The 19,967-nt window shown below is 33.5% G+C and overlaps 1 protein-coding gene and 1 long non-coding RNA gene across 3 annotated transcripts; one reads left to right on the top strand and one right to left on the bottom strand.

Annotated features, from left to right (window-relative positions):
- Positions 1-192: 192 nt before the first annotated feature.
- On the bottom strand, positions 193-6,948 carry LOC111895328 (uncharacterized). Its single transcript, XM_042897833.2, has 14 exons — positions 6,624-6,948; positions 6,189-6,267; positions 2,926-3,008; positions 2,762-2,842; positions 2,439-2,567; positions 2,266-2,352; positions 1,931-1,984; positions 1,751-1,841; positions 1,562-1,632; positions 1,418-1,487; positions 988-1,040; positions 806-899; positions 632-729; positions 193-398 (listed from the first exon to the last, which is right to left on the bottom strand). Exons 2-14 carry the CDS (start codon positions 6,262-6,264, stop codon positions 309-311), a joined length of 1,077 nt encoding a protein of 358 aa, XP_042753767.1. The 5' UTR covers positions 6,265-6,267; positions 6,624-6,948; the 3' UTR covers positions 193-308.
- On the top strand, positions 4,022-6,587 carry LOC122195750 (uncharacterized). Of its 2 annotated transcripts, none has more exons than XR_006186450.2 (5): positions 4,022-4,170; positions 4,296-4,356; positions 4,852-4,898; positions 4,996-5,094; positions 6,088-6,587. It is a non-coding gene; the product is annotated as an uncharacterized LOC122195750 (long non-coding RNA). The 2 variants fall into 2 exon arrangements; XR_006186449.2 differs by having other exon boundaries at positions 6,097-6,586.
- Positions 6,949-19,967: the final 13,019 nt, after the last annotated feature.

The following is a 19,967-nucleotide window of genomic DNA, read 5'->3' as shown; positions in this document are numbered from 1 at the left end:
TCCAGGGGCATCAATTGCGATGCTTTTTGTCGTCGCTAAAGGTAACGTTTTTTGTTGTGCAACAACTATGTCTTTCTAATACACAACACACACCTTGAGACACATAGTTAAATTACCCCTCACATTTATAATAAAAAATTGAAAATGCATAATCGAATTTGGAATAAGTTTCATTTATTAGAAGGCTTTTTCTTGTGTTCAGTAAAAACAACAATGCCGAAGCTTTATTTAGCTGATATGCATATAGTTTTTCAGTATACAACAATATTCAGTCGAGGATAAGATACATAGGTATGCATGAGAAACTTCTACGGTTTGAGAAACTTGTCAAGCCAATCACTCACTTCTTTAAGCATTGATGGAGTCACGTCATGTCCAATTCCTGGTTCGATTATCACCTAAATTTCATTCAAAATAAATCACATTATTACCACATATACCACACAATATTACATCATATAACATTATATGTTACTTTTTTTACCAATGTAGACAATCTACTCAATTTATTGCACGTAATAGCAACATACTAATATTCTCTTGTAGTAAAGTACGTAGCTATTCCATGTAATTTGCTCATTTAGGAAAAACAAGAAACATTGGTGAAAAGTCAAGAGTTAAAACTCAACACCTTGAAATGATTCAAAAGTTGGGCATCTTCGAAAGCCTTTTGTGTTTTTGATATGGGAACATCAATACCTTCGATTGGGCAACGGGGATCGTCTTCACCTGATAGTTTTTTCCATGTTATTATTTCATCGGAAAAAAATGGATCAAGAAGATGAGGGTGGATTGGTCATTTCACCATTTATAATCAACAAAGGGCGTGGTGCAATGACTGGCACCGTATAAGGTGAGTCAAACTCAGATGCTAACCCAGGAGCTATTCTGTGCCAAACCTGATCAAAATAGTAGCATAGCAACAACAGTTAGACGCCAGCCGAATGCCACATCAGCAACACATTTAGCGATCTTTATGGAACATACCTTTTCCACAACCTCTTTGTCAATGGCTTCCTTCCCTAAATCAATCCTTGCTTCTGAAGAAAAAGAATATAAATGCACCATCACAAAATCGTGCAAAAAAAATATAACATAGAAAGAGTGCATGTGCTAACAATAGCTGTAAGATTTTAAAAACCATATATATATATATATATATATATATATATATATATATATATATATATATATATATATATATATATATATATATACATACATTTTAAGAGAACTTTTAAATAATTTTTCTAAATATGTTTGAGGAAACAAATGAGGGAAGTTTGTAGAAATTTATAGTTCAAAATCGTTAAACACCAATATATAACTTAACTTACATGTTTTATTGAACATATAAATAATAACATATAAAAAGTAGAGATTTTATATTTCTTTTGTAAAGTTGCATCTTAATTACCTTCAAACACAGGCTTAATACTATCAACTCGAGCTTGCCATTGATCATTATCTATGGCCCACCGAAAGCCCTACACATTCATATTAAGTTAGTAGGTTAGATTAAGTGTTAAATTAAGCCCATTAAGTCAAAAATAAACAATACCTGAACAGCAATTACTGGGGCAGCAACTGAATAACGTGTATCAATAAAAGCAGCAAACCATGCATGCATTCCTGAATCACATATCATATATGAGTTATGGAATTAAAGTCATAATAACTAATAATGAAAGAATATATATACTCATGTTATTTCTCGATGACGAGTTTAATAAATTATTCAAAATTCAACCTCCAAGTGAATTCCCAGTGATTCCTATCTTGGAATGGTCTATATCATCTCTTTCAGTTAGATAATCTGCCAACTTTATAAGGTCCCACACCTAAAAAATAATAAATGTTAAACATTTGGGCATTAAAAGTATATAGTGAATGTCATTTGAAATATTAAAGAGTGAAGAAGAAGTATAACCGTGTCATATATAAATGGCATTGTATCACCTCTTTTCCATGATGAAACAAGTGCCTGTATCCGTAATAAGAAAGTGAAGTTATATTTATGCTTTAAGATCATAAAAGATAATTAGTATATTCTCCATTGTACTCTCAAAAATCTACTCAACTATAGCAACTAAAAATTCGTTTCTATATGAATCACTTTGCTATAATTGGATAGATTTTTTTCAAAGTAGGATGCTATAATAAATCAATATATGAAAGTATGTTGATATTTCTTATTTTCTTGCATTTAGCCCTATTCTTTTTTGGCATAAACCAAATAAAATAAAGAAAGGTTTTGGTGCTCACATCTTGATAGGCGGTACAAGTTTTGGCACGATCTCCATGGTAACGAGAATCAATGGCAATTGAAATATATCCACGTGAAGCATAATCCTAAATTGAAAGGAAGAACTCATTAGATCAAAGTCTTTTGTCAAATGAAGAAATGACCAGTCTACCCTTGTAATTTTATATTATACCTCAAGTAAAGGGCGTAGATACTCTTTGTTTGCATTTGTTGGATGCAAATAAACAACAGCTGGTCTTTTTGATTGTGTGCTTTCTTTCATGCTCAAAACGAGCACAGGCACTCGCCCTTGCTCTCCTCCCTAATTTTAATAAAATAATAAGTTTCATCATATTAAACATTATGCATCATATATTCATATTACAAATTTGCTATTGTTTTCCATATTCCCAAGTATATAGTTATTTTCTTAGATACTGTTTAAGCATCATATATTCATATTAAACTTTATCCAGTCAACATTCAATGAGAAAAAAGAAACATGGTCTAAGTTACCTCAGTGATTAAGTAAAAGTTTTCTTCATTGAGCAGTGCCTCGAAGTTAGGAATGCGTGGTTTCGGGTAGTGTGTCATTACCTGATAGTGTTCATAGTGTTCAGATAAGATAACTTCTTACAAAGATTAACAGAAAGGAAAAGTATATGTCAAGTAATGTCCACCTCAAAGTCAACAGGTATTCCCTGAAATAAGGGCTCCACCACGGGTTTTGCAGGTAGTGTCTGAAGTATATGTAGTTTCGGAACTGAAAAAAAAAAGTAGTAGAAATATAATATGAATCCACATTTTGACAAATAAAGAGATGAAGTCATATTTCAATGAAATTATTGATAAACATAATAGTGGTTGGATAAGAGTGATAACGGTAGTTATTGATGAAACAAGTTAAACTTAATTCATCTCCTAACAAGACAATGAGAGATAAAGAATAAAGTTTGGTGTTGTTTCCTTTTTACCTAATGGGGTCATGACTTAATCCGGTAAGCTAGTTATGTTTCTTTTTGAGTTGATGCAAGAGAACACGTTAATTGAAAAAGTTAGGGAAATGAGGCTTTCCAAATTAAGTCCTAACATTTTACAAATTTACACCAGCATACTTTTTCCTCCTCAATTACTTTATTTAGACAACAATTAATGGACAACAAAGAAACATGGTGTTATAATAGAAACAGAGAAGTTTGGCACTTTGACTATGACAATCAAATGAGTTATTTTATAATAAAAGCAACTGGCCATATACTACTCTTGCTAGATTGAGGAAACTATCGATATTAATAAACAAATTTAGATACATAAAACAAGCATAATTTAGCTCGGATCTCCATAGCCACTATCTTAGCTCAAAAGAAATCTACTACGACTAGCTGTCTAGCAGCAATGTCTATCCCTAAGCTACTCCTTATTGGGTAATTATTGTGTAATTGTGATGAGTGTAATGGGACCCGCAAACAATTTACTGAAATGGCCCCTGTGGTTTGCCAAAAATTCACGTTTGATTCCTACGTTTTCTTTTACACTTGGATGGTGCCTAAGTTTTGATTTTATTGTGTTTTTCATCCCTCATGGAGCTAAAAATAACTATATTGTCCTTTATCTTTATATTTTTCATTTTTGATATTTTTAGTTTATTATTAGATAATATAAATTATTAAATAAAGGTGAAATTGGACCCACCCAAAACCCTACACCCCTTCCTCGCCCATCCTTTCCGCCATTTATCGAAAGTTAAACATAGTTATCAACTATTATACATATTAAAACTCGAATAGGATCGCGGACAGTATTTGTTTTAAGCTAATCCAATTCTCATTCTATTCGGCTGGGTTTTCTTCTGGAGGGGCTCCTTTTTGTTTCTGTGTGGCGATTTTTGGGTTTCTTGTGACATACGCGGCGTTTTTGGGGTTTAGGTATTGCAAGTAAATTTCCCTCTTGTCGTCTTTCTTTCTCTGTGTTTCGTTCATGTAATACATTCCTCGATTGATATTCCTCAATTGTGATTTCCCTTTCTATGATCTTTGATATTCCGTTGTAGAGATTGTCCTCGCTGCTGTCCTCTTCTCCTTCCCCTGCTTTGGGTCTGTGCGCTTTTACAGGTAAAACTTTTGTCATTGATCACTGCCACTTTCTGTACATTTAACCAGACATTCCCAGATGCTGAGGGATCGGTTAGCTTCTATTCTTTCCCTTAAATTAAAACTTCAAAAAAAAAAATCATTGTGTGTTGAAACTTGAATGAGGACATTAATGGTGGTACTTCATAGTATAGTCGATTCTATGATGATTCATGATGGGTTTTGATTTTTGATATCTCTATCGAACATCATCGATAGATGGAGATTAATAGATTGTTGTTCTTCATGATTGCATCTTCCTTTCTAATAAAGGTGAAAAATTCATGCGTACCTTTTGTTTTTGGTAAACATATTCTTCAACTTCGGCCTATATATTAAACACATGTTCTACAAATTAAAACTCTCCACTTTTACAAACTATGCAAGAACCTTTGTTTGTAACAAAAATTAAAATTATATCTTCGTTTCTTATATTATAAATAAAAATCTTAAGTGTCATATATGCAATGGTGTCAGGTTACTGAAGGTTTATGGTTGGTTTCTGCCGGTAGCACTCTTTCAAGGTACATACTATGTTTTGATGTTTTTGTTTTTTTTTTTTTGAAATTGTATTAAAGTAAATATTTTTAACTACTTTTTTTGTTTTTTTTTTTTTTATAGAAATCGAGGATATAAAACCTGCATTTGATGATATTAGACCTGGAAATCACTTTCTCAGGGGATGAAATATATGTCAAATTGGCTTAATGCTATCTTAAAGTAAGCGCTTCACATATTTCAGCCCTAATTTCATGCATTAGTATTTATGCTTATGCAGGTCACTCCTATAAGAAAACAAACAACATAGGTTTTATCTTTTCAACTTCCATATATGATTTTTCTATACTCATAAACCATATGCATTTGGCACCCATTCTTTATGTTTATATTTTTGTAAATATACATAATCACATGAAATCTTTTCATCTTTGTCCTCCTAATTTGAATGCAACTTCAATAAGAATTTAAAGAAGTCTATTTTCATACTGTTGCAAACTTAGCAGAGTGTATAAAAAACCTAGAGCAACCATTAGATATATTCATGGAATTTGGGAGGTTCGGCACTTTAAATGAATACAAGTGTTAAAATCGTAGTCTGATAGACTTATTGACTTATTTCCTGTGTATTTTACATTCCATTAACATATAGTGTGCTGCAATTTCCATATTTTTGTTGCATCTAGCATGATGATTAGTAAAAGGAAAAACTGAGTTACATGAAGATAACATGTATGACTTTTATACCCTTCAAGTTGCACATGTGATTTATAGTTGTAAATTTCGAACGCCTTATATTGACTATCAGTCTTTTTATATATATTTCGATCAAGATATGTATGTCAGAAGAAGTTTTTTCTAGTTTAAACAACCTTTTGTTACTTAAATAGAGAAACTTATAATATTATATAATTAGAATTATGAAGAAAAAGAATATTTTGAAACCAAGTGGCAGCCCAGCCAAATAAAGTTTGAATTGAAGAAACAAAACTCATATACAAATTTACACCAGCTTAGTTTTTTGCTTACTAGATTGAGGAAATAATCGATATTCATAAAGAAATCTAGATACATAAAACACACAGTGTATAGCTCGGATCTCCATAGCCACTATCTTAGCTAAAAAGAAATCTACTAGTACTAGCAGTCTAGCTGCAATGTCTATCCTATAACTACTCCTTATTTTTCTATATTGTGTAATTATTTATGGCAAAGAATTCACAGGGTTGTATGAGAATAGAGGAGACTATCATATGAGCCCAAATATTCGCAACAAATCAACATCAAAATTGACCAAATCTATGAAAGAATCATACCTAAAGGAGAACGCCGACTACGAAGAACTTCATGGAATTGTGAACGGAGGTTGGCTGCTGATTCGACGGGCTCCATCTTCTTGAAATTCCGACGAGCAACGGTGATGTGAACATGTTTGAGATGATACGTTGTGTTAATATTTATAGTAGAGTAATTGCGATAAGGGAGCAGGTGAGAGCTAAGTAGTTATCGTGTTTAAAATTTCAATAGCGGTCACATGTCGCTATTTGAAATCGCGGTTATCATGGTGGTATAATGGTTTTCTAAAATTATGTACTTAATTTATATTATATATTTATACAAAATTTATCCATTAGAGTATCACTACTATATAGAATTAATATCATAAAAAGTCATCTAAACATAATGTAAACCATATATAACATTCTAATATAGTAATTTCGAAACTAAGAAGCGTCAAAGTGTCATCGCACCTCAAGTCGTTTGTGGTTTCTAAGTACAGAAGGAGATGAGAAAGAAAAGTTGTATCGGGCGAATTAAGAAAATACAAATTTAATATTCAAATAGCCCATCATCGGTTTTTTCTTTGTCAAAGTAGCCCAAATGTGTACGAAATTGTAAAAGCGAGTGTAGCATCACTATAGCGCTGACGGAGTTCGTGGTAAATAGTGGTCAGTAGCGTCGATAACAGTGTCACCACTATTCGAAAATGCTATTTTAAAATAGCAGTTTAGTACCACCGCAAAACGCTATAACGCCGCTATAGCGTATTGTTGATAGCATAGGGTGAGAACGGAGTGCGAATGGAAAAAACACCTCCGATATGTGATATGTAATGGTTGTACTTGTAGGAGATAGAGTGCGAATAGAGAGAGAAAATTACTGAAATGGTCCCTGTGGTTTGCAAAAATTTCACATTTGGTTCCTATGTTTTCTTTTGCACTTGGACGGTTCCTAAGTTTTGATTTTATTGTGTTTTTCATCAGTCATAGAGCTAAAAAAAAGACTATATTGTCCTTTATCTTTATATTTGCATTATGTAAATTACGAAAATTGTTTGTTTCATTTAGAATATGCATTATGTAAATTACGGAAATCGTTTGTTTCATTTAGGATATGCATTATGTAAATTACAAAAATTGTTTTTTTTTTTTGTCATTTAGGATATGCATTGAGTAAATTATGAAAACTGTTTGTTTCATTTAGGACATGCATTATGTAAATTGTGAAAATTGCTTGTTTCATTTAGGATATGCATTATGTAAAATACGAAAACCGTTTGTTTCCTTTAGGATATGCATTATGTAAATTTCGAAAAATTTTTGTTTCATTTAGGATATGGATCGAGAAAATTACGAAAACCGTTTGTTTCATTTAGGATATACATCGAATAAATTACGAAAATTGTTTGTTTCATTTAGGATGTGTATTATGCAAATTATAAAACCGTTTGTTTCATTTAGGATATGCATCAAGCAAATTACAAAAATCATTTGTTTCATTTATGATATTTTATTTTGACGTGTTTTTTTATTTTTGAAATTGTATTAAAGTCAATATTTTTACTTTTTTTTGTTTTTGTTTTTTTGTTTTGTTTTGTCTTGTTTTGTTTTGTATAGGAATCGAGGATGTAACTACACCTGCATTTTATGATATTACACCTTGAGATCCTGATTTCTCGGGGGATGAAGGTGGGGCAATATATGTAAAAGTGGGTTAATGCTATCTTAAAGTAAGTGTTTCACATATTTCAGCCCTAATTTCATGCATTAGTGTTTATGCTTATGCAGGTCACTCCTATAAGAAAACAAACAACATATGTTTTATCTTTTTATCTTCCATATACTAGTATGCTTGTGTGTCACTCATAAACAATATGCATTTGGCACCCATTCTTTATGTTTATGTTTTTGTAAATATATATACATAATCACACGAAATCTTTTCTTCTTTGTCCTCTAAATTTGAATGCAACTGCTATCAGAATTTAAAGAAGTCTATTTTTATCCTGTTGCAAACTTAGTAGAGTGCATAAAAAACTTAGAGCAATCATTAGACACATCCGTGGAATTTGGGAGGATCGACACTTCAAGGGAATACAAGTGTTATAGTGGTAGTCGATAGACTTGTTGACTTATTTCTTGTGTATTTTACATTCCATTACGATATAGTGTGCTACAATTTCCATTTTTTTTTTGCGAATACATGATGATTAGTAAAAGTACAAAATGAGTTACATGAAGATAGCATGTATGACTTTTATACGCTTCAAGTTGCGCATGTGATTTGTAGGTGTAAATTTGGAATGATTGACTATCAATCTTTTTGTAGATATTTTGATGAAGGTATGGATGTCAGATGAAGTTTTTTCTAAATTCACTCTTCTAGGTTAAACCACTTTGTAACTTAAATAGAGAAACTTATAGTATCATATACCTATTAATTAGAATTATGAAGAAAAAGTATATTTTGAAACCAAGTGACAGCCCATCCGAATAAAGTTTGAATTGAAGAATAAAAACTCATATACAAACTCTTTGTATTAAAACACTAGACGTCACCGGAAACACCAAAAACTACCACAAAACGCCAAACACTACCGAAAAACATCATATGTCACTAGAAAACACAACTAGACGCCATCGGAAACCACCATGCGCCAGGAAACTACAAGACACCACCAATCTGAAAACACCAGGCTTCCATTTTATGTTTATTTAAGCATTTATTCATTAATAATAAAAAAATAATAAAAAACTAAAAAAAAGATAAAGATAAAGGAAAATATGCTCTTTTCATCTCTACAAGGGGATGAAAAACGCAATAAAACCAAAGCCTAGGGACAATCCGAGTGCAAATGAAAACATAGGGACCAAATATGGAAGTTTTGTAAACCATGGGGACCATTTTAGTAATTTTGTGTTTCAGGATATGCATTGAATAAAACATTTCTTTCATTTACGGCGTGTGTTATGTAAATTACAAAAAACGTTTGTTTAATTTATGATATGCATCAAGTTAACTACGTAAATTGTTTATAAGGAAACAGTAAAATCTATAGTTGAAACCAAATATTTGGTCCTTTTTTGTTCCAAACGAGTGGCACAATCATTTAGGCTATACGGTATGGCTTTGGTTTTAACTTCAATTAATTTATGCTTACATGCATCTCTTAACATCTGTTATAATATGTGAAAACTGTTATTCTTTCATGTGGTGTTAAGCCATTTTGTCCTCTCAAAATTTTCCAAATCCGGTTAAGAAAAAAAACAATCAACTTTTATTATTATTTTTTTATTTTAAGTGGTGAGATGTTGTGCTACGTATTTCCTAGCAACAATGGAGTCGAGTTGGGAATGACATGACAGATGATCGTTCCTATAAGTTATATGAAATATATCTTAAATTTTTTTTATCAGACAAATAGACCATTCCTTTCTAAGTTTTGGTAGGGTTTTGCTAACTTTTTTATTTGAAAACTTTAGCTATTCTAAAAAAATCAGCTGATTCTTCAAAACGATGCTTATGTGCACAAGGGTGGTGCCTTCATTGATAAGTCTTAATCGTTGAAAATATATGTTTTAGAATATATATATATATATATATATATATACACACACACACACATATATATATATATATATAGAGAGAGAGAGAGAGGTTCAGGTATTTAAAGTAATTATTGTGTTATTGTGTGCATAAATGTGGGCCAATCAAAATTAAATAATTAAATAATTAAATAAGGGTAATTTAGTAATTTGTTTAGTAACTTCCAAAAATAATCCCTATGATCATGGTATTGACTTTTAACCTAATCTCTCTTGTTTAAATCTCGCTCCCCTCTTTATCTAAAAACCAAATCTTGGCCGATCTGCAAAATTGGAATAGACTACACATCGGCCAACTCGTAGCCCTTAAGAAAACCCGTCTAGAGATGGACGAGGAAGGCATCCCACCCAACGCCCTCCGTGAGATCTCCATCCTCCAGATGCTCTCCAATTCCATCTATATCGTCCGCCTCATCTGCGTCCAACACGTCCACCATAACGGCAAACCCCGTCTTTATCTCGTCTTTGAGTATCTGGTGTCACACCCCGAAAACCGAAGGCAGAAACATTTCCGGGGTTGACTCCACGTTGAGGATCAAATCCAGTGCACATAGTAAGTAAAGTAAAACAACCATTACATTATATATTGAAAAGTTTTACATTTGTTTCAAAAGTAAAGTTTTACAGTTGTGATACATAGTATATAATAACAAAACGAACTGGTCTTGTACGCACTCCATCCAAGAAGAAGTGATCTTCGGGTACCTGTTTTAACGATGACCTGAGAACACCAGCGGTTTGAAAATCAGCATAACGCTGGTGAGTTCATAAGCGGTTTGTGTTTTGTGAAAATGTTTATGTTTCCTTTTCGTTTCTGAAAATGTTACACACACCAAGAAAGTCCCATATTTTCTTAAAAAAATCGGTTATTGTTTCACAATATGTAAAGAAAAGTTGTACACTGAAAAACACGTTTACCCATGTGAAAATGTACGGTTAGGTTATCTGGTTTGTTATACTGTTCTGGTTATGTACCAATGAACTCCCAGGAAAGTCCCATACTTTCCTGATTATGTATTACCAATTGTGAAAGATGTAAGGTTATCCGGTTTGTTACACTTTTCTTGTTATGTAAATGATTCCCAGGAAAGCCCCATGCTTTCCTAAATGTTGGTTTCTAATGTGAAAGATGTATTCTGTTAGACCTGGTTATGTATAAGGTTTCCCAGGAAAGTCCCATACTTTCCTGAATGTTGGTTTCCAATGTAAAAGATGTATACCGAAACCTGGTTATCTTGTGAAGTGTGTTAAATTATTCATTATTAGTATTGAGTAAATCTTTGTTATCCAAATTGCGAGTTCCATAACCATACGATAGACTAATTGTAGCAATAAGAAGTCCACATCACCTTATGACTTTCGTCACCCTTGAACCATTTCGGTTCGGCTGTAGCTAGCAGCCAGGTGTGGGGTAGTCAGCCCGTATAGATCTATACACTCAAGTCACGCTCTCTAATCCCAGAGATTCTGGTTACGGGTGTAGTCCTCCACTAGCGTATCTCTGTGGAGCGTTCGCCAAGGACGTGTCTCCAATCATACAGAAATAACAAATTTACTAGTAATAATATGATGATCCTCCACTCGCGTATCTCTGTGGAGTGTTACCGAGGACAAGACAGTGTACAAGTTTTATGTTCATATGTTCTAATGTCATGCTTTTAACCGATAAAATGTGGAAAACCATATGTGAAATATATAAAACATAACAGTTTATAAACCCATTTCACAAATAATAGGTTTACGTAATATGCATGTTCAAACGGTTATCAGTTGTGTCTATCAGTGTTAAAAGCATATAAAATGTGAAACACACACACGAAAATAAGTTTTGAGTACAAGAAATCCCTTGTACTTTGCTTGTGTTCCCCCCCCCCCCCTGAAAACAGTGAAAACAGTGAAAAAGGGTAGGGGTATGAACTCACCGCCTAATGTAGAGTTCGAGTGTCAACGGATGCCCTGAACTCCTATGGCCCCTATTTTTCATGTGACAACACATAAATGAGTTAGAACTAAGGTGTTTCATGACTAAACATGATGGGAAAACATCCTTAGGGCTTGGAATTACTAAGAATAAGTGTCCTATGGTCCAAACTTAATGATTTATGCAAGTTTAGGGCCAAGTATGGGTACTAGAGTAGGTGTATGGTCTTGAAAATGAGTGTGCGGCTGAGGAGTGCGGCCAGGAGTGTCTGTAAGGCAGCAAACAAGAGTGTGCGGCCGTACACTCCTCATTTGAGTCCATATGTTGATTTTCAAAGTGTATGCTCTTCATACTTGGGAGTTTTGAATGTGTGTTGCCCCCATATGAAGGTGTGTGGCCGTACACCTTCAAGGGAGGATGCATATGATGAACATGATGAGTTTTAAGCTTGGGATTCAAGTGTTTACCAGTATAATCAGCTTGAAGATAGAGTAGATCACGATTATGAAGCCTTCCAAGTGTTCTTGGTTGATGATTTAGAGAGAGAAAGTAGAGAGAGGGAAGAGAACATCTAAATGAATGAATGAAAGGGGTATCCATCCATAAATTGAATTGGGTGTGAGGTTGAGGGTGTTTGCGGTTGGGTGTGTGGCTGTACACACAGGTGTGTGGCCGCACACACAAGTGTGTGGCCGCACACACCTTATTTAGTGAGCTTGGCCCGATATTGTGATACTAAACACTCTCCAACCCTTCCTAAGACTCATATCTAGATTATACTAAGTCTAGAGCACCCATATGAAACCACAAGATTTAATAAAAGACAATGAACTCAAGTTTTAGTGCTAGATCAATTACATGGGTTAGAAGTTTCGGGTTGTCACATTATCCCCCTGTTAGAGGGAATTTCGTCCCGAAATTCAGAATTAAAATACAAATCATGGACTTGGAAAGAGGTGCGGATACTTCTGACTCATTGAGTCTTCACGCTCCCAAGTGAATTCCGGTCCTCGCTTGGCATTCCAGCGAACCTTCACTATCGGGATGCGACTTTGTTTTGTACGTTTGACTTCTCGATCCATGATTTCGATCGGTTCCTCCACGAAGTTGAGGTTTTCATTGATATCGATCTCGTCAAGAGGAATCGCAAGGGTTTCGTCTGATAAACACTTCTTAAGATTAGAGACGTGAAAGACGGGATGAATGTTACTGAGCTCATGGTGTAAGTGAAGTTTATAGGCTACCGGACCGATCCTGGCGAGGATCTCGAAGGGTCCAATGTACCTAGGGTTAAGTTTCCCATGCTTTCCAAAGCGTACCGTGCCTTTCCAGGGCGAGACCTTCAACAGGACACGGTCTCCAACCTGGAATTCCAGAGGTTTCCGGCGGTTATCAGTGTAACTCTTTTGGTGGTCTCGTGAAGCTTTCAATCGTTCCCGGATTTGGATGACCTTTTCAGTGGTTTTGCGAATGATTTCAGGACCAGTGAGAGCACTGTCGGGTAATTGACTCTTGGCTAGCTGCGTGTCCCCTATCTCAACCCAGCACAGAGGGAATCTGCACTTGCGACCATAGAGAGCTTCAAAAGGGGCAGCCTTGATGCCGGTGTGGTAACTATTGTTGTACGAGAATTCGATCAAAGGTAGATGTGTGTCCCACGACTTTCCAAAGTCAATGACACATGCCCTAAGCATGTCCTCCAGGGTTTGGATTGTTCTCTCACTTTGTCCATCGGTCTGAGGGTGATAAGCTGTACTCATGTTTAGTTTGGTTCCAAGAGCCTTCTGGAGTGACTGCCAAAATCTAGAGGTAAACCTGCTATCTCGATCAGAGATAATGGACGCAGGTACACCGTGCAGTCGGACTACTTCTTGGATGTAAATTCTCGCGAGTCTTTCCATCTTAAATGATTCTTTGATTGGGATGAAATGGGCAGACTTTGTCAAACAATCGACAATTACCCAAATGGTGTCGTACCCATTCAGACACTTGGGTAACTTGGTGATGAAATCCATGGTAATCATCTCATCTCCTATTTCCATTCGGGTATCTCGGGTTGCTGGAGCAGACCCGAGGGTTTCTGGTATTCGACTTTCACCTTGGCGCAAGTCAGGCACTTGCCCACGAATGTAGCTATCTCAGCTTTCATGTTTGGCCACCAGTATTGTTTCTTGAGATCCAAGTACATTTTTTCAGAGCTCGGGTGAACAGAGTATCTGGTTTTGTGCGCTTCTTCCATAACGATCTCCCTGAATCCTCCGGACTTTGGAATCCAGATCTGATCCATGAAACAGTAGACTCCGTCACCTCTGATCTCAAGTTTCTTTTCCATTCCTCTCAAGGCTTCGATCGACACATTCTCGGGTTTGAGGGCTTCAAACTGGGCTTCTCGGATTTGCATGGGTAATTTGGAATAGATAGTCATCGTCTGGTTCTTCACTTTGCGGCCTGAACTTTCCATTCGGCTAAGGGCATCTGCTACCACATTGGCCTTGACAGGATGGTAACGGATTTCACACTCATAATCACTGAGTAGTTCTACCCATCGCCGTTGCCTCATGTTCAAGTCTTTCTGATCAAAGATGTGCGGCAGGCTCTTGTGGTCAGTGAAGATCGTGCACTTGGTTCCATAGAGGTAATGTCTCCAAATCTTCAATGCAAAGACTACGGCTCCTAATTCCAATTCATGCGTGGTATAGTTGACCTCGTGTGCTTTCAATTGTCTAGACGCATAAGCAATTACTTTTCCTCTTTGCATAAGCACACAGCCTAAGCCTTGATTAGACGCATCGCAGAAGTCAACGAAGTCCTCTGTCCCTTCGGGTAAGGACAGAACATGCGCGCTGCACAAGGCTTTCTTCAACGTCTGGAATGCAGTTTCTTGCTTATCATTCCAACAAAAGGGTACACCTTTCTGTGTTAGAGTGGTTAAGGGTTTGGCGATTCTGGAAAACTTCTGGAAAACTCTCCACTTTTACAAACTATGCAAGAACCTTTGTTTGTAACAAAAATTAAAATTATATCTTCGTTTCTTATTTTATAAATAAAAATCTTGAGTGTCATATATGCAATGGTGTCAGGTTATTGAAGCTTTATGGTTGGTTTCTGCCAGTAGCACTCTTTCAAGATGCATACTTTGTTTTGATGTGTTTGTTTTTTCTTTGAAATTGTATTAAAGTAAATATTTTTAACTACTTTTTTTGTTTTTTTTTTTGTATAGAAATCGAGGATGTAAAACCTGCATTTGATGATATTACACCTGGAAATCACTTTCTCAGGGGATGAAATATATGTCAAATTGGCTTAATGTTATCTTAAAGTAAGCTTCACATATTTCAGCCCTAATTTCATGCATTAGTGTTTATGCTTATGCAGGTCACTCCTTTAAGAAAACAAACAACAAAGGTTTTATCTTTTCAACTTCCATATATGATTTTTCTATACTCATAAACCATATGCATTTGGCACCCATTCTTTATGTTTATGTTTTTGTAAATATACATAATCACATGAAATCTTTTCTTCTTTGTCCTCCTAATTTGAATGCAACTTCAATAAGAATTTAAAGAAGTCTATTTTCAAACTGTTGCAAACTTAGCAGAGTGCATAAAAAACATAGAGCAATCATTAGATATATTCATGGAATTTGGGAGGCTCGACACTTTAAATGGATACAAGTGTTAAAATCGTAGTCTGATAGACTTATTGACTTATTTCTTGTGTATTTTACATTCCATTACCATATAGTGTGCTGCAATTTCCATATTTTTTTTTGCATCTAACATGATGATTAGTAAAAGGAAAAAATGAGTTACATGAAGATAACATGTATGACTTTTATACCCTTCAAGTTGCACATGTGATTTATAGTTGTAAATTTCGAACGCCTTATATTGACTATCAGTCTTTTTATATATATTTCAATCAAGGTATGTATGTCAGAAGTAGTTTTTTCTAGTTTAAACAGCTTTTTGTTACTTAAATAGAGAAACTTATAATATTATATAATTAGAATTATGAAGAAAAAAAATATTTTGAAACCAAGTGGCAGCCCAGCCAAATAAAGTTTGAATTGAAGAAACAAAACTCATATACAAATTTACACCAGCTTAGTTTTTTGCTTACTAGATTGAGGAAATTATCGATATTCATAAAGAAATCTAGATTCATAAAACTCACAGAGTATAGCTCGGATCTCCATAGCCACTATCTTAGCTAAAAAGAAATCTACTAGTACTAGCAGTCTAGCTGCAATGTCTATCCCATAACTACTCCTTATTTTTCTATATTGTGTAATTATTTATGTCAAAGAATTCACATAACTACTCCTTATTTTTCTATATTGTGTAATTATTTATGTCAAAGAATTCACAGGGTTGTATGAGAATAGAGGAGACTATCATATGAGCCCAAATATTCGCAACAAATCAACATCAAAATTGACCAAATCTATGAAAGAATCTTACCTATAGGAGAACGGCGACTACGAAGAACTTCATGGAATTGTGAACGGAGGTTGGCTGCTGATTCGACGGGTTCCATCTTCTTGAAATTCCGACGAGCAACGGTGATGTGAACATGTTTGAGATGATACGTTGTGTTACTATTTATAGTAGAGTAATTGCGATAAGTAGAGTAATTGCGATAAGGGAGCAGGTGAGAGCTAAGTAGTTATCGGGTTTAAAATTTCAATAACGGTCACATGTCGCTATTTGAAATCGCGGTTATCATGGTGGTATAGCGGTTTTTCAAAATTATGTACTTAATTTATATTATATATTTATACAGAATTTATCTATTAGAGTATTACTACTATATAGAATTAATATCATAAAAAGTCATCTAAACGTAACGAAACCATATAAACATTCTAATATAGTAATTTGGAAACCAAGAAGTGTAAAAGTGTCATCGCACTTCAAGTCGTTCATGGTTTCTAAGTATAGAAAGAGATGAGAAAGAGAAGTTGTCATTCGTTGCTTTGTAGTTTCTAATTAATAAGATTTATTATTTGGACTTATTAAAACAAAAACTATAGCAGGCGAATTAAAAAAATACAAATTTAATATTCAAATAGCTCATCGTCGGTTTTTTCTTTGTGAAAGTAGCCCAAATGTGTACGAAATTGTAAAAGCGGGTGTAGCAACGCTATAGCGCTGATGGAGTTCGTGGTAAATAGTGGTCAGTAGCGCCGATAATAGCGTCACCGCTATTTGTAAATGGTATTTCAAAATAGCAGTTCAGTACCACCGCAAAACGCTATAACGTAGCTATAGCGTGCTATTGATAGCATAGGGTGAGAATGGAGTGCGAATGGAAAGAACACACCTCCGATATGTAATGGTTGTACCTGTACGTGATAGAGTGCGAATGGAGAGAAAAACTTACTGAAATGGTTCTGTGGTTTGCAAAAATTTCACATTTGGTTCCTATGTTTTCTTTTGCACTTGACAGTTCCTAAATTTTGATTTTATTGTGTTTTTCATCCGTCATAGAGCTATAAAAAATACTATATTGCCATTTATCTTTCTATTTGTGTTATGTAAATTATAAAAATTGTTTGTTTCATTTAGAATATGCATTATGTAAATTATGAAAATCGTTTGTTTCATTTAGGATATGCATTATGTAAATTACGAAAGTTGTTTTTTCCATTTAAGATATGCGTTGAGTGAATTATGAAAACTGTTTGTTTCATTTAGGACATGCATTATGTAAATTGTGAAAGTTGTTTTTTTCATTTAGGATACGCATTATGTAAATTACGAAAATCGCTTGTTTCCTTTAGGATATGCATTATATAAATTACGAAAATCGCTTTTTTCATTTAGGATATGGATCAAGTAAATTACGAAAATTGTTTGTTTCATTTATGATATACATCGAGTAAATTACAAAAATTGTTTGTTTCATTTAGGATGTGCATTATCTAAATAATAAAAATCGTTTATTACATTTAGGATATGCATCAAGCAAATTACGAAAATCATTTGTTTCTTTTATGATATTTCATTTTGACATTTTTTTAGAAATTGTACTAAAGTTAATATTTTTACTTTTTTTTGTATAGGAATCAAGAATGTAACTGAACCTGCATTTTATGATATTACACCTTGAGATCCTGATTTCTCGGGGGATGAAGGTGGGGCAATATATGCCAAATTGGGTTAATGTTATCTTAAAGTAAGTGCTTCAACCTAATTTCATGCATTAATGCTTATGCTGATACAGGTGACTCCTATAAGAAAACAAACAACATAGGTTTTATCTTTTTAACTTCCATATACCAGTATGATTATGTGTTACTCATAAACAATATGCATTTGGCACCCATTCTTTATGTTTATGTTTTTGTAAATATATATACATAATGACACGAAATCTTTTCTTCTTTGTCCTCTTAATTTGAATGCAACTGCTATCAGGATTTATAGAAGTCTATTTTTATACTGTTGCAAACCTAGCAGAGTGCATAAAAAACCTAGAGCAATCGTTAGATATATTCATGGAATTTGGGAGGATCGACACTTTAAGGGAATACAAGTGTTAAATTGGTAATCCATAGACTTGTTGACATATTTCTTGTGTATTTTACATTCCATTACGATATAGTGCGCTACAATTTCCATGTTTTTTTTGCAGATACATGATAATTAGTAAATGGACAAAATGAGTTACTTGAAGATAGCATGTATGACTTTTATATGCTTCAAGTTGCGCATGTGATTTGTAGGTGTAAATTTTGAATGATTGACTATCAATCTTTTTGTAGATATTTCGATGAAGTTATGGATGCCAGATGAAGTTTTTTCTACATTCACCCTTCTAGTTTAAACCATTTTGTAACTTAAATAGAGAAACTTATAATATTATAACTATTAATTAGAATTATGAAGAAAAAATATATTTTGAAACCAAGTGACAGCCCATCCGAATAAAGTTTGAATTGATGAATAAAAAGTCATATACAAACTCTATGTATTAAAACACTAGACATCACTGGAAACACCAAAAACTACTGGAAAACACCAAACACTGCCGAAAAACACCAGATGTGACCGGAAAACACCAGACGCATCAGAAACGACCATGCGCCAAGAAAGTACAAGACACCACCGATCTGAAAACACCAGGGTTCCATTTTAAGTTTATTTAAGCATTTATATTCATTAATAATAAATAAATAATAAACAAATAAAAAAAGATAAAGACAAGGGAAAATATGCTCTTTTCATCTCTACGAGGGGATGAAAAACGCAATAAAACCAAAACCTAGGGACCGTTCGAGTGCAAATGAAAATATAGGGACCAAATATGGAATTTTTGTAAAACATAGGCACCATTTTAGTAATTTTTTAGGATATGCATTGAATAAAACATTTCTTTCATTTACCACATGCATTATTTAAAGTACAAAAAAAAGTTTATTTTCAACTATCCGTTGAATCTTCAAAACGATGCTTATGTGCTTAAGGGTGGTGTCTTCATAAGTCTTAATCGTTGAATATATATATATATATATATATATATATATATATATATATATATATATATATATATATATATATATATATATATATGGAGACACGAGTTTTCTCAAAGAAAACTCTCCAACCAGTTACTAAAGTTCATTATTTTAACATCTTATAGTTGTTTTCTATTTTAGACTTTACATTTAATAATAAATTACTTCTTACTAATTTTGAAATATTTGCATTTTAGTTAGAATTTCATATATATCCTTATTAAACATAAAAACAACTCATATTTGTCCAAATTAGTTTCTAAATATCATATTTATCCTTCATAAAATTTTAAAATATCATATATGCCCTTCTTTAACCTGAAAATATCATATATGTCCTTCTTAAATATCAAAATATCGTATATGCCCTTTTTAAAATATAAATATCATTGATAATATCTAAAATATTTTTCATCTATAACATGACAACATTCAACAACAACAAAAAGTAAGCAATTAACGTATACATTTCATAAAAAGAGCCCAAGATGAACCGTTATGTTTGTCTAGATATCAACATTACAATATTATAGAAGTAGACATTCCATTATTATAGATTTGGGGATAATATGGTTATTTTTTTAATTATTATAATAATTTTAAGATATAAAAAATGATTATAAACTATTCAAAACATTACAAAAAAATATTTGGGTGTATTTGATATTTTGAAGGTTTATAAAGCGTAAACATGATATCAAAAAATTCAGTTGGACAAATATGATATGTTGATGTTTAAGAGAGCATATATGAAAGTCTCCCT

The sequence above is a fragment of the Lactuca sativa genome, chromosome 8 (genome assembly GCF_002870075.4).
Source record: "Lactuca sativa cultivar Salinas chromosome 8, Lsat_Salinas_v11, whole genome shotgun sequence".
NCBI lineage: Eukaryota > Viridiplantae > Streptophyta > Magnoliopsida > Asterales > Asteraceae > Lactuca > Lactuca sativa.
Note: the sequence above shows the minus strand (reverse complement) of the source record. Positions and strands in the feature narration are given on the sequence as shown.